This window comes from Biomphalaria glabrata, chromosome 7 (genome assembly GCF_947242115.1).
Source record: "Biomphalaria glabrata chromosome 7, xgBioGlab47.1, whole genome shotgun sequence".
Classification (NCBI taxonomy): domain Eukaryota; kingdom Metazoa; phylum Mollusca; class Gastropoda; family Planorbidae; genus Biomphalaria; species Biomphalaria glabrata.
In genome coordinates this window covers 41,738,835-41,755,142 of record NC_074717.1, presented here as the reverse complement: position 1 = coordinate 41,755,142, position 16,308 = coordinate 41,738,835, and the positions used below count along the sequence as shown (strand labels likewise).

General features: G+C 35.4%; 2 protein-coding genes across 2 annotated transcripts in view; one reads left to right on the top strand and one right to left on the bottom strand.

Annotated features, from left to right (window-relative positions):
* The window catches only part of LOC106070844 (uncharacterized), a 50,018-nt gene extending 34,465 nt beyond the window's left edge, over window positions 1–15,553 (bottom strand). The window contains exon 1 of the mRNA XM_056036183.1: window positions 14,881–15,553. The gene's annotated coding sequence lies outside the window, so the exon portion shown is untranslated. The remainder of the gene's footprint in view (window positions 1–14,880) is intronic.
* Window positions 353–13,109, top strand: LOC106062005 (uncharacterized). The gene is made up of 4 exons (XM_056036184.1): window positions 353–437; window positions 6,585–6,767; window positions 8,460–8,586; window positions 11,381–13,109. Exons 2-4 carry the CDS (start codon window positions 6,667–6,669, stop codon window positions 11,612–11,614), a joined length of 462 nt encoding a protein of 153 aa, XP_055892159.1. The 5' UTR covers window positions 353–437; window positions 6,585–6,666; the 3' UTR covers window positions 11,615–13,109.
* Window positions 15,554–16,308: the final 755 nt, after the last annotated feature.

Here is a 16,308-nt window from a genome sequence, read left to right as displayed (position 1 = left end):
ATGAAACCTTTACATTCTGTCATCCCTCTTTGGCGAATTCAACTACGCTTACCATTATATCTATGGAGTAACTTGTATTTTAGACCGGGGTCCCTGAAGCTGACACAATGCAAAATCTCTTACAATGTAAGATCCTAGCCAATAGTAGCCATATACAGATATATTTCGCAACAAGAATTACAAATTAAAATCTGAAATTGGGGAACAGAGGAACGATAATGATTAGCAAGTCCCCCCCCCTCCTGAGCTGATGTTAATAACAATGACATAACGTCACTAGAAAAGACACAGGTGAGGGAAAGGTAAAGAATTTTATTTAAAAAAAAAAACATAATGGGGGGGGGGGGGAAGTGGTAGGTTTAACACAGTGTGCTGTCCGTCCAGTTGACACACAGAACCATTAAGGTTGTTTTGTCTCTTGCTAGATACTTGTTAAGGTAGGTTCACTGTTCAAAAGTTTCAATTGTCTTGGATACTGTCCCAGTTTGATGCGTTTGTGATTGTTTCAAACCGTTATTAGAATTGACTTTATAACTTTCTTTTAACCTCCTTCATTTTAATATTTAGGAAATGAAAAAAAAAATTAATGAAAACAAAATATCAATTTAAAACATACGCGATCTTAAAAGTCGTCAAAAATGTCTTTTCACTCACACGTTTAACACCACGAAAATATTAAATCTAATCCTGTTAATCGAACCACTTAGAATCAACATCAGTTTGGTTCTAATAACCAGCTGGTCCTATTATACGAACATTGTATATTAAGCTACAAGAATGTTTTCAAAATTAGTACCAATCATACAGTCAGACAGAGTTGGTATAAGCTTTATAAAAAGAAAAAACAACAACATTTAAATAGATAGGTATATGGTTTTCGATTCATTGTAATAGTCTATGATATTTCTTCTTTTCTACTACTGTATCCTAACCACAGGACACTTGTGTGTAAAACAAACAAAAAAAAAAAATAATAATTGTCTTCGACTCCAAAGATTAATGAGGAATGCAGTGTTTCCCGTGGATACGCAGCCCCAGCTGTGACCTACACACAACATTAAGGGCATGCATAACCATTGTCCGCCGGTAGTCGATTACGATTGCGTCTGTCCACGGCAGTGGATTTTCTTTTGGTCTCAAATGTTAATCCCGCGGCCTTGGTGACTGACCTACAGCTGTCTCGTTCTGAGGCCGCATGCCACCAGGGGCTCTCTTCTATGTCAGCTAAGGCAAGTTGGCAAGATGGTCTTTAAAGCGTTTCCGTGGGGCGCCTCTGTTACGTCAACCACCTTTTAGCTTACAAACAAAAAGACTGCTTTTGGCATACGTTCGTCCCCCATACAAGTATAACCTATCACAATAAAATACATATTTTGAATTCTGCAAAGATTGAGTACAATGAGACTACATAATATAAACACACATATTTTAATTTTTTTTTACTGTATTTACCAGACTTAAACATTAGTCATTAAAGTAGGCCTATCCATTTTTTTTACAAGACTTAGTCGCTCTGTCTGTCTGTCTGGTACAAAATTTTGAAAGCGTTATTTTTTACACATCCCATTCTCGGATCAAGTTGAAACTTTGCACAATTATTCATTGTTCCAAACAAAACATGAATTAATTAAAAAAAAAACAAGTTACTTAAGGGGTTGTTAATAATATTTTATATCGAAAAAAGGGAAATAAATCACACAGTATTGAGATACATTGCTGTATCTGTAGAGTTCTTCCCCTTATATAATTCCCCTTTTTTTTTACTATTTTTCCTAATTTCTTTACATACATTCATAGTAAGTTTTTCATAACTATTGTTGTTGTTTTTTAAATCAATCAGGATTTATTTTTATTTATTGCACATCCATCTTGCTGTGGGAAAAGTTTCTATCTTTCTGAATCTACAACCTGCTCACGGAACGCAGAGATTTTTGTCTGGTGATAATACCATCTTTTTTGTAAGCAAACTTTTATGGGAAAAGACGCTAAATACTAATTTACCAATGACTACTTAGCGTGTTTTGTTTTTATATTTATGTATTTATTTGTTCATTCGCTTAGCATTATCTAGCACCATCTAGCGTCGTTTCTGTTATAAAGATATCTTTATAAAACGTATAAATATGTCATCTGTCAATATTCTGTTCTAAGTGTCATTTATTATACATTTTGGCACGACTGGTTCTCCATACTAAGGATCTAAGGGGGATCGATAAAACACATACACGCCAGACATAACGATAATGCAAACGAAAACTATGGTATTTGACATTTGTCATTTTACATAATTTATATTATGCTCCGTGAGACTTCGGTCAGAGCAAATACAAAGGAGAAACTAATTAGTCTTGAGTAGGCGGATAAGGCAAATCGAATAATGAATTTAGAAAGAACTGCACATTTGTTTCTAGTCTGGAATATTGGCATTGCAATGGTTCATTCTCATAAAGAGAGGAAGAGATTAAATTAAAACACAAGAAAATAAAAAATGTTTTTGAGACTGGGGTAATCAAAACAGGCACTGTAGTGAGAGTCAGGGTCATAGTTCGAAACCAGACTGGTTAGTTCATAACCTGATCTCGATTTTCAAAACCAAAGAAAAGCGTGCATAATATTAATACGTGAAAAAAATCAAAATGGTTTCTTACACGTTTTTTTTCCTACTGTTACCCAGTGTAATGTTGTAAAAGTTAGTGCAAAATAGACTGGAAACAAAAATGTTTCTAAATCTGGAATAGAAATAGGTACGATAAATATAATTAATTTATCAGCATTCGAATTTTACTTTGGGTACAGTAACACTGTTAATAAAATAGCTAAACTTTAGAACATAAGACTAAAAAGTAAAGTAGCGAAAATGCAAACAACACTGAAGTATATAACTTACAAATACAAAGCACAACGGAATAAAATATTCAGAAATGCACATAGATCTAGACAGTTCACAGGCTAGGACCGTACAAGTTCTCATTCTTCCCAAGTGAAATTATAGAATTAAACGGGTTGCCTGAATTTGACAGGAAAAACTAATGACTTAAAAGAGTAAAAGTCTCTGATTAACATACACGACTAGATTAACTCATGGATAAGTAATTATCTTCTGTAAGACAGGATTAATCTTTGTTAATCAAACAAATGAAAACAAAACAAGAGATTTAGATATTTAGACTTATTACAATATAAGTATAAAACCAAAACACTAAAAAAAACAAAATTTTCAAAATACATTAAATAAACAAAGCTTATATATAAGGAAAAGAACTGCTCATTTACTGCCATGTATCTGAATACAGTAAAAATGTATTTCCCTTTTTCTGTAATTTATTAATCGGGGTTTTGTTTATGTGTTTATTTATTCATTTTTTTAGAATGAAAATTGTGCAAAGTATCAACTTGATCCGAGAATGGGAAGTGGGAGAAATAACGTGTACAAAATTTGTACCACACGGACAGACAGACAGACAGACAGGCAGACGGAGTGAGTTGATATTAGCTTTGTCAAGAGAGGAGCAACATGAGTGTTAATGGTAATTAGAAATGTCAGTCTAAGGACTAATGCTCATAGTGGCCAAGGTCTTAGCAGAGTTACACTATCCTGCATGATAACACATGGGATAAACGTAGAACGTAATGAACTCATATACATAAGATTGGTCTGTAATCAATAAGATAACATATAAACTATGATGTGAAGAATTGTTAGTGTCAGCCCCAGTTACAACATCAGTAAATGCTTCACATTATATACTAGCAATACCTAATAATTCACACAGCCTTCAAGTTCTGTTGATTCAAAATACTATGATTATTGTCAAAGCGGCCTGTGTTTGGGAACCACTCGTAACGGAAATCTATCACGTTCTGTGATTTGGTTTCCATGTTTGCATTCCGATCCTATTATCTGATGAACTTGTATATGCCAGTGATGCCAAACTGCTGATTGCAAACCGGATGCGGATGTTATCTGCCCTTCATTCTACACTTTCAATATCAATGAATGCTGCTCCTGTTCATTTACAGAGTTAGGGCATAGATGAACATTTTTCGGAAGAAAAAAAACTGGATCAATTAGTAAAGTGTCAAATTAAAATAGGGATTGGAACAAGTACAAAAGAACATAATTATTAAATATAAGAATGATCATTTACTGTACGCATGCCTACAACAACCGTACGCATGTTTCCATTAATGTAGTCCTTTTACACTAACAGAAAGGTTCTAGATGTCGAATGTTCCCTTAACATTTTTATATTGATACGAAAATAAAAGTAGAGTGTGAAAATGGGTTTACCCGTTTAGCCAAATATCAAATAGAAACACCGTGAAAACGGGTTTACCCGAGATGTTGACTACTTTCACTCTTTAATTTAGATAAAATTAGATATTTTCTTTTATTTGTATGGCCCCATTGTCGTGGAGGTACATTAAACATACACTATAGTCTCCGCGTTGATCTAAGGAACATTTATGCCAAGTTTTATCAGTATTTGGTCAAACGGTTTTGATTTGTATTCGGGACTTACATACATACATACATACGCCTTACTTTCTGCTTTATATTATAGATACGTTATATATCTAAACTTTAAAAAGAAAAAAAGAACGCATTATTAATGTTTCTATTTGACTTTACTATCTTGTTTTCCTTATTATTATTGGTATATGGTCACTTGATATGTCTGGTAAACTTGTAACCACGACCTGTCGTCATAAACGTAATATACGATTTAAGCTAAAAAAAAAAATACACATATGAACTATCTTCGGCAGAGGGAACACTAACAACTTAGAATATTTAGCCGATAACAATAATATACTTATAAATAAAGGATCCCGAGTACCATGCTTGGAATCTCTGAAAAAAATCTTAATCGTTGAAAGTTTGATACAAGTGAACCTTTTCTAAAAAAAAAATTAAATTAATGACATCATTGTTGTGTCTGCTACGTACAAATTTACTCCCTGTTGTTGCCCTGATGTGTTAATTTTTTTTTAATTTAATATCAGGAGCTATGTCGATGATTCTTCATTAAAGTAAGAATTATTGTTATTATGTTTGTAATCTGTTTTGCTTGTTACATAACGATTCTCAGCACTGCCTGTATTGAGATTCGTTAAACTAATTGGAAATACACTTTTTTGTTAGGCTAAGTGGAAATACACTTTTTTGTTAGGCTAAGTGGACATACACTTTTTTGTTAGGCTAAGTGGAAATACACTTTTTTGTTAGGCTAAGTGGAAATACACTTTTGTTAGGCTAAGTGGAAATACACTTTTTGTTAAGCTAAGTGGAAATACACTTTTTGTTAGGCTAAGTGAAAATACACTTTTTGTTAGGCTAAGTGGAAATACACTTTTTGTTAGGCTAAGTGGAAATACACTTTTTTGTTAGGCTAAGTGGAAATACACTTTTTTGTTAGGCTAAGTGGAAATACACTTTTGTTAGGCTAAGTGGAAATACACTTTTTGTTAAGCTAAGTGGAAATACACTTTTTGTTAGGCTAAGTGAAAATACACTTTTTGTTAGGCTAAGTGGAAATACACTTTTTGTTAGGCTAAGTGGAAATACACTTTTTGTTAGGCTAAGTGGAAATACACTTTTTGTTAGGCTAAGTTTAAATGCACCAGTGCAATCCCAAATTCACTGACATGTAACACAAATCGTATACGTTAACACTGACCTGGAAAATGTCTGGGACATTCTCAATATGAAAATCACTCTTCATACTCTTAACAAGAAAATGTATTCCCGCTTCAGACATTGGCACCTTATAGAATATTCTATCACATTATCACAGCAGTGAGATTTAGTGGAGATTTTCCCGATAAACGCTAAATTGAAGTGCAATATTTTCAACTAAATATACCTTCACTTAACCAGGTGTTTTCTGGGTGAAGGGAGTAGGATGGGTATAGGATGCTATAACATGGTAAATTTAAAAAAAATCAAACATTCATTCGTTATTATGAAAAGTTTATCGCTCAATACATTTGCTTAAAGTAGCTATTGTTGTTTTATTAAGTATTTTCTACTGTTTTTCGTGTTACAGTACCTCTATTGAGGCTGCACATTCATGAGGGAAAATCTGGACAAGGATCTCAAAATCGGCTCTAACAATTTACCTAGAGATTTGATATTTCATGTATATATTTTGGAAACGAACGACTAGTTTGTTTGTAAAACTCTAGTTTGACCATTCTAATTTTTCAGAGTATAAAAAAAAAGGACTTAAATTTGGATAGAGGACTAGATAATCATTAACTGATTATGTCTTCGGGTATTTCCGCATAAAGCACCTGTTCATTAAAAAAATTAAATAAATTCATAGACGTTCTTGCGCACCGACTCCTAAGTCTCGATCTATAGGCCTAGCATTAGAGTAGTGTCTAGTTATACATTTATACATTTCCTTAAGCAGGTGTTGTTTTTTCTGCGAATGTGAGGGGAAGAAGGGGGCGGGCTAAAAATATTTCACCCATTAGTTATTAAGAAAAAATAATCGCTCTATAAAATGTGTAAAGGGGAAATCATCTTATTAATTTTTTTTTCTTGTAATATCTTTCAACATATTATGATTATTTAGATTGGCCGACACAGAAATTTGTTTGTGAACAATGACGCATTGATGCTATGACGTCAGAACTAGAATGGCTTAGGAAGGTGTCATGAACCCAGCAGTGGCCTCTAATCACGTGATGGGTTGGAAGAAAACTGCCGCCATATTGGTTGTCGTCTGCTTGACAGTACTCAACGTTTGGCTGGCCAGGTCAGTTGGTCAACAAAACATTATATGAACTAACAAGTAGAATGATCTCTGGCCTCACGTGACCGACTGAGGTTGATACGCAAAACATTAGATGACCTAACAATAAGAATGACCTCTGACCCCACGTGACCGACTGACACGCTGACACTGATTAATTTATGCCTTCTTGACTTTATTTTGAAGACGCCGTTAATTTCTTCCGTGTCGCAGTCTTAATTTCTTTGTTTTGGCCCAGATTAAAAATGGCATTTATGCTTTGACCTGTGCAATGACAAGACCCTAACTCAAGACTGCAGACTTTGGTAGCGAAACTCTTATTAAACCAGTAGTTTGATAACTCACACAAAATAACTTCCTTACTGATTTAATGACCTGATCTATGTTAATGTACCACTGCAACGTCAGAAAGTCACCTAAATAAGGACTACAATAGTTGTATCCGAGGAGGCGCTGCGTCTTATTAATAAAGAGTTTGGCTTCCAAATCCGAAGGGATAAAATCATGTTAGAGGCTGGAATTTGTTATTTCGGAATCTCTTGAGTCCACCCAAGTCCTAATGGGTACCTAACCTTAGATAGGGAAAAGTAAAGCCGTTGGCCGTTATGCTGGCCAACTTACACTCTCGTTAAACGTGGGCCATAGAAACAGATATATTTATATATTTATAGCTTTTATATAGCGCTATTTTCACGCTTATAGCATACTCAGAGCGCTTTTGTGGACCAGTGGGGGGAGGGGGTATCTAGGAGTTGGTTTTCCATGCTGCCTTTAGGCGCTCAGTAAACACAACTCTGCCCGAGTCGGGTTTCGGACCCTTCTAGGTAGCCAAGCCAAGCCAAGTTAAAGTGCACTTAGCCTCTCGACCACGCTTCCCAGATCGGCTTAGAGGACTGCCCAGACCCTAGAAGATCGCAAGGTCTGAAAAGGAAATGTAACTCTCTGCACTTTTATTTAACAGGAAATGTACAGTCCGAAATACATAAAGTCATAGGTTAGTATTTAATAACCATGAATTGGGACTAGATCTTGTTCAAGACAGATATATATAGGGCCAATACAATCAATATAAAAAAATTAAGATGCCTTAATTAAAAAAAGCAGGATTGTATGGACATTGGTCATTGTATTATTTAATAACAGACTAACATATTTTTTTTAGATTTGAAATGGCATATGGTTCTAATATACACTATAGTGCAAGTTAAGATATAACAATTATGTAGTTCACTCTAATAACTTTTAATCAGTGGTGGTGCGAGGTATCAATGGGCCGCACGTCACATGAACACGAATATAACATGAGCATCTAGTTGATGGGGTCAGATGGGGGCAGATAGGGTCAGATGGGGGCAGATAGGGTCAGATGGGGGCAGATAGGGTCAGATGGGGGCAGATAGGTCGGTGAAGAGCCGATCGTGGGTAAAAGCCTTCCCGAGGTCTAAGGGTCATTAAAAGGAGGTCATTTCGACCCTGGAGGACAGTTCAGCGACGTGGGAGGTTGATAAAAATTTTAGAAGATATTTTGACGTGCGTATTCCAAACTTTGGGATGGGTCAGTAACAAGGCTATTGTTAGTAAGATAGCGAGCTTGAAATAAATCGCATTACTTTCAACTACCCATCGCGCCGCCTCTGGTGGGTGCATTGCATCTCATAGTTTGTTTGTTTTTTTAACGCATGTCGTCTGCTGCAGAAACATCATCAGCGCCGGCTCGGGACAAGTGCTCGTAGAGACAAAGCCGAACGAGAAGCCCAGAACAAAAATGTCGGACATCCTGGTGATTGCTATCGAGGACGTCCACCCGATTGACCATCTGCAGGTGTGTTTTACTACTAGATTGTTTATAGCCAGTTACTCTAGTATTCCTTTCTTTTTCGGATGATTTAATGACAAACAGTGATGCCCAATCTACGGCTTGTGGGCCCAATCCGGCCGGCACGCGGTGCTACCGGACCCTCTAATTTTCTGCCTGTGCATAATGAAGCCATAGAGAGTCGTTTCCATTAGACTTTATGCCAATACTCCCTTTGACACACAGATTAGGGATTGTTAATGGATTTAGACAGATTAGAGCAATTTACAGAAAAACCTTTAAACTGAGCAGCATTTTATAACAAAGCTTATATCAGCACATTCCGTAAATCCTTTTGTCTGGCAGGATTCTTGTACACTTTTGTGTTCTCCCACTTCCCATTCTTGGATCAAGTTGACACGTAGCACAATTACTCAATGGACAACACATGAACTAATAAAAAACATAAGCTAATTAATTAATCAAGTAGTAGTATCTATTTTTTTTTTAAAGAAAAAGAGAAATACACATTACAGTATTGACAAAAAACGACAGTGATGATGCTGTTCTTTACTTTAGATTAGCTTTATTTTTATTTAAAGTATTTTTATATTTTGCTTGTTTTCACCCAAGAAATAAAAACGAATGGAACCAATCAACCCCTCCATTCAACAGCGTGTCTGTATACTTTCCGTAAAAAGAAATTCACAGGGGTTACTATAGTTTAGGGCCCTCCAAGAACTATTTGGCACTAACAATAATATCTGGACTTATTAAAGACACCGAATCTCTCAAACAGCTCAGGGCTCTTGCAAGTCTAAATCAGACACTGCACGCCAACGTTGTCAAAGTTGTATATCTGTCAGGTTGTCTGTAGGTCAGCGGTTCTCAACCTTTTAAGCCCGGCGACCCCTTTTTACAACCCCCCACTCTGCCGCAACCCCTCCACACACACACATACAGCAATAGAAGAATAGACAAAAACAATCAATATTTTTGATGGTCTTAGGCGACACCAGGCAAATCGTCATTCGACCCCCCCCCCCCAAGGGGGTCGCGATCCACAGGTTGAGAACCCCTGCTGTAGGTCAACTTTAAAAAAAAAATAGACTTGTACTTCATTCGAATTTTATTTACAACTAAAATAGAGTTGCTGTTCCTAACAGATGTGCTATTTTTAGATTTGTGTGTCAGTCTGTCACATTTGTAACTGTCACACATTACATTTTATTTAACGTGACAGCAAGATACAGGTTTGTCTTGAGCATTTATTTTTTTCTTGGTGGGAAAACCCGATGCTATTTATAGCCACGTCAGCGCTAGGTGTCTCTTCACGTGTGCTCTGATAAAAGCAAAAAAAGAAGTTTGCAATAAACTACAAGTGTCGAGGTTCTTCTAATTGCTTAGTGCAAGATGAAGGTATCTATTCCTATCATACCACTCTCCAACGGGAATCCAGGAGCGGCGGCACTATTATATGCGGGGGCTAAATAAAGTGGGCGTTTAAAAACGGATTTGTTCCGCGGGGGATATTACTCTAAATGCTGCCACTTGCGAACAGAAATTTTTTTTATGTTTTTTTTTTGTTTGTTTTTGTTGTAATAGAATCCCTTTTTTTATCACATCTTTCATGCTTTAGTTTGCTCAGTGCGTTTTAAGGTCCATTCTCCTTTCTGGGAGGGGGGGAGATGAATGTTTTCCTGATGTCATTATGCGCTCAGCAAGTACAACTCAGATAAAGTAGGGATTTCAAACTCGAGAATCTTGATACGCAGCATGGCTTTTTATACGATCCATACTATACCCTACTCTCTCTCTCTCTCTTTTTTTTAGTCTTCCCCCCCCCCTTTTTTTTTCAAATTTGTTACAGAGAATAAATGACTAATGACTGTGCTTGGTAATATCATAAACGTCTTCAGAGTGGATTGTTTTACGTTCTTCGGAGTTCTTATGTTCCTTCATCATCTTGCATCGCTAACCTCTTTCCACCGTCACCATGGAAACACACAAACACACACACACTCTAACTTATTTTTTTTCCATATGTGGTTTTGACTTTTAAATCCAACATTCATTAGTTATTATGAGTAAGAGAATAAGTTATATAAAGAAGTTTTCGTTGTTTAGAATAAAAAATTATAGTATTCGTATATCTTTTTTCTTTTGTTATCTCCCCTACACGTTTCTCTATGTATTTCAGTGCTTTTTAAGTAATGTAAATTGGATCTTACGAAATAAGAAATAAAATTATTTATGCTTCTAAATTTAAACATTTTTTATTAAGCATATGTTTTCATATTCTTTTTATGTCATTCTTTGATGTAAGAAAATATTTTTAAAAACTGGAACAGACACAAAATAAAGCAGTGAGATCCATTACAAATATTCCCATTTGACTAGAGAAACAGCTTTAGTAAAATCACTACATTTAGAAAGCCTTCAGTATAGAAGACTCAAAAGTAAAGTAGCAATTATACATAAAACATAATCTTCAAATACAAAAATAGAAATCTAATAAAACACTCAGAAAGACACAAAGATAAAGGCACATTCCTCGTTCCATATGCTATGACAAATTTGTACAAATAATCCTTCTTCCCTAGTGCTATTAGAGCATGGAATGGGTTGCCTGAGCTAGCCAGGAAAACCAGTGACTTGGCAGAATTTATGTCATTGGTTAATTTGCATGACGACTAGGTCGAAATCATCATCATTGAAGTAACGTCTGTATTATATGAGATAAGATAAGATAAATATACTGTTATTCATTTCTATTTGTCATATTATTACTTCAGCTTATTTGCTAAGATTTTTTTTTCAGGAAGCCCAAGAAATGGAAGCAAAAATTTCCAGACAAACCAGCAGTAGCTCGCCTGTAGTTTCTGACTTCTCAATTAGACCTGTCAGACAAACCAGTACCCAGTCAGTTCGAATCTCTCCCGTACCTGCAGTCAGAGAAATTGACCCTGACGCTTTCGCCAACTTGAAGATTCAACTGGATAAATTGAAATTAAGTCTTTTGACCAAACAGAAGTGGAAATCTGGCAAAATGTGAACAGATCCAACCCGGCAAGAGTAGTTTGAAATGTAACGTTTATGTGCATTTGATGTTTCAAACAAGCAAAACATTTTTTTTTTAAATTCTTTAAAAAAAAACAACCATTCTAAGGAGCAGAACTACGCACTTACAGATAATAATGTAGAAGTTATTTCCATTATTTGATATCTAACAAAATAATTAATTACCAATAATTAATCTAAAAAATGGGTTTATTTTTTTTTTATTGATTAATGTTTTGTTAGGTACAATAAAATTTGACCCGAGAATGGGTGTGGGAGAAATAACGTGTACAAACATTTTACCAAACAAACAGAATCCGTTGATATAAGCTTTGTAAGAACGTTCGTTTTAGCTTGTTATTAATAAAGAAAAGGATTATGTGAATACTTAAGGATTAATTTCCCTTGTTGGTATGAAACAAAAAAACACATTTTTATTATTTTAATTGATTCGTTGATACGTGTCTTGTTTACACCATTGAATAATTGTGCAAAGTTTCAACTTAATCCTAGATTAAGTGGAGGAGAAATAACGTGTACACACTTTTTACCAGGTAGACAGAGTGAGTTGATTTAAGCTTTATATAAACGTTTGTTTTGGCTTATTATTAGTAAGGGAAACAAGAATACCAATTTCTTTTAGAAACTAGACCATGAATCAGGATTAGCGTAAATAGTGTGTGTCAGAGGGGATTTCAAATATGAATGATGGCTTAACAGTGACAAAAGAATATTCCTATCACGAGGTGAGATTTTCTCCGCCATCAGTCAGCAGGCGTTCCTTCGTCAAATTCCGGTGGATTCCGTGACATTGAAATAAATTGCTGACTTTTACTATGGAGTCCTCCTGAAAGGTACCATCTTGTATAATTTAAAGTAAGTAGAGCAACTATCTGGCGACCAGGGCAGATGATACGTTCATCTTTTCCTAGGACAACAGTTAACGATGGATCATGGTGCTACCTAACCAAACAATTACTTTTCAAAAGAAGTCTGACAGCCTGTTGGAGGCTTGACAAACGTCACACAATGATCCATCTTACACCCACGTACAAGCCGGTCTTAAAAACAACAAAACCAGAAGTACAGTCCATCCAGTCATGGTCTGACGACGCTGTTTTGCAGACACAAATTTGTCTGGAGCAGATTGGGACATGTTTGTAAACAACTGCCCAGACAGATGAACTTACAAGAACTTTTAATTCATACATCCAGTTCTGTGAACACATGATTATACCAAAGAAGAAAATTAAAACATTCAGTAATATAGACCCTGGATGATCAACATTAAAAATTAACATTCTTTTGTCATCGAGAAGTTCATAGAAGTCTATTTATAAAGCGCTGGTTATGAGTGTCTATGCGCTTTCCGTGTGAGAATGTCGTTCGCATGTGCATCTATATTGTTATTGTACAGTAGTTACGCTGATGTTGTCAATTGTAGTCAAACCGAATTTCCATTTGATTGGATCAATAAAATGTATCTTATCTCATCTTATCTTATTTCGAAATTCAGAGGGATGAGGATAAATATCCCCCTTATCCCTTTCAATAACTGTTACGTGTTAAACCTAGTAGCGTGATATCTACTTGTCATTGTCTTTCATGTATACATTGTTTTTCTAGTACCGCGCATTATTCACTCTTGAAGTATTTTTGTTCATGTGAATTCATGTCTATAACTGATATGTATATATGAAGAATTTCGTTAGTTTTTTTTCTGTTATTTTTATTACATATATATCTACAAAGTGTTCAGTAATGTTTCTCTGGAAATCTTCAATACTGATTCGTTTTTAAATAAATTATAGCCGAGATTGAAAACCTTTCCGTTTTTTACCATTATTATTTGCAATTGCTGTAAAAATTGCTTATATTAAATAGACTAATGTTGTTGTTGATTTTTTTACAACTTTAAAGTACGTGCTTAGAGGTGTAGATGAGACCCCCAACTGTTAAGTACGGGATGCTGACCCCTTAACCGTAAAAGGGGCTGCTTATTGTGTGTGAAATTAAATGGCTGGATTGATAGTATAACTTGCATTGTGGCTACTTGGGTACCAGGTACACGTATTAATATATTTACTTTATTTAAAAACGGGTCGCAATAACCAAGTAAGTCACTAAGTAGATACTCATCAACAAGGTATATCGTATCAAATCAGAATAAACACTAATGTAAACTAGTTTTTCTTCTATAGAAGGGTTTCAAGGCCAGTGTCTTGCTCTGTTTATGACAAACAACGAACTGTCTCAACAAAAGAGATAGAGAGAGATAGAGAGAAATACAAATAGAGAACAAAAGAGGGGAGAGAGAGAAGGAAGATGTTTTAGTTTTAGCGGTATATATTTCTCTGTTTAAAATACCGTGTAGCCTATATACTGATGACCGTATATTAACTTTTTCAATAAATACAACATTATTAACTATATGCACAATGTTTATTTTCTTGAAGAGTGAGCGAGCTTGTGTTTGTTGTTTTGTTTGTACAATGTGTTACACGTTTCGGCAGGATATGGCAGGGTTTGAACCCGAGTCCATCAAGATGACCGAACGACAGTCCAGCGCGCATACCGCCCTACCAGGCAGACATCCTAAGTACCTGTATGAACCTAGTTACCTTAACTTATAGACATTCCTGTTGGCAATTAACTGAACTAGGGTTAGCAATAGTTTACCAGTGATCCAACCCTCTAAGCAACTACTTTAAGGAACATAGAGAGGCAGTTTGTGACAAAGCTAAGGAAAATAAGACAACCAATTTTATTACAATTTGACGGAGTACAAACATCCATAATCCATTACCATATATTAACCGAAGGCAGAGTTACACTTATGATTTACAGTTAGAATTTATACACCTAGTACATGTTTTTAGATTAGTAAGTTCAATATATATCTTCTATATGTTAAATATCCTCTTGTTGGTTACGTCAGAACTTGTTAGGATTTCTTCGTTCCTTTCTTTACGAGTGGACAGAAGGATAATTGATGGGGCAATACTGTCGGGTTGTTTAGTTTACCGACGGACATTGCAACACGAACACCTTTCGAACTTGAATGCGAACATTCTCACAGGACCCAAGCATTAAAAGAAATTAGGTTAAAAGATGACGATTGTGATGATGATGATGGCGTATCATGTTCAGACAAAAGAGCAAAATACCAACATAAAAACAGACATAAGGTTTGAACTTAAAAACAACATATTTAGGCCTACCGGGCTTTTTTAATCTAAAAAAAAAATAAAAGATACTCACGCTCTCAGCTAATCATGTGAACCCTTTCATGGAAAACAAAGATGAATATCACCCCATTAGAATATCACACACAAAAAAACAAACAAAAAGGTTATTAAAAGGTTTCACTGAAGGTTTTTACGAAACAAATGTCTCCTTTGATCACATTGTAATATCACACGCCGCTTCTGTTTAAAAATTACCAGTTGTTTATCTGTTAAAGTTAGCTTGTTGTTTTATAAATTGCTGGTTTGTTTAACAGTTAAAACTTTCTCGCTTAAATGACCTGTCTTTAAAGGAATACCGTACCGTAGAGAGAAAATAAATCCATATAAAACATGACGTGAAAACAACTATACAGAGTAAGGAATAGATCTTAACATTTAGAACACAGGCGATGTAAAGCCAGTGTACACATTTTAATATTTACAACATCCCCTTACACACATTCACAATCTAGCCAAACACATACACATATTCACACGGAACACACGTACTTGACAACTAGAACTAGTACACACACAGCTGATAAACACGGAGAATGTTGATAACAGAAGTTATCGGGGAGTTCAAATCTCAGGTCATTACGTTGACGTCTACCTGTGGGATCCAGTCTTAGGCCACCACTACCTGCCCACCTCAGGTACATCTGTTGGCGACTCTCAGTTCTCAAGGCCCTACCTTTCTTTTCCACGTAAGTAAGTTCCTGGCCAGAAAGTCCGTGCTCGTCTCGAGTAGGTTGTTGACACCAAGCTGATACCAGACGGAAGAGGGTCTCGGGTTGATATCACACTGCCACTACTAATTCTCACTCTCTCTCCACTTTTATTTACCCTACGAGCAATCTTCTATAAAGTATGCCTAACGCATAATGTTTACAAACTCTGTCTGTCTGTCTGTCAAGTAAAAACTTTGTACACGTTATTTCTCCGACACCCAATATCGGATCAAGCTGAAATTTTGGAAAATTATTTCTTGTATCTGACAACACAAGAATCATTTTTTTTAAATCAACCAATTAGTTAATTAATTATTGGTAAATAGTTATTTTGTCTGGTATCTCGTACAAGGGAAATAAATTGTACTTGACTGAAGTGATGTTTTGAGCTTAATTAGTCCTCTTTTTATTTTAATTATGAGTTTGTATATTTACATCAAGCCATTTTAAAACTTGGCCATTTTAACACTAAAACGCATTCACTAGTATATGCACTCTATTTAAAATTCGATTATTTAAGAACCTTGTCAGTACCTGGGGTCAACTGTGGTGCTTAGAACCACTAGGACTTCGATCCCTTCAGCTCGATAATACACAAGAGTTAACAATGAATACACACTAAAACTAAATGAACCACAAAAACTAGAAATATTCAGGAAAAACTCAAAAAACATCAAAAACATCTTTCCTCTTATCTCCCAGAAAAGCAACTAACTTCAACCACTCACAAA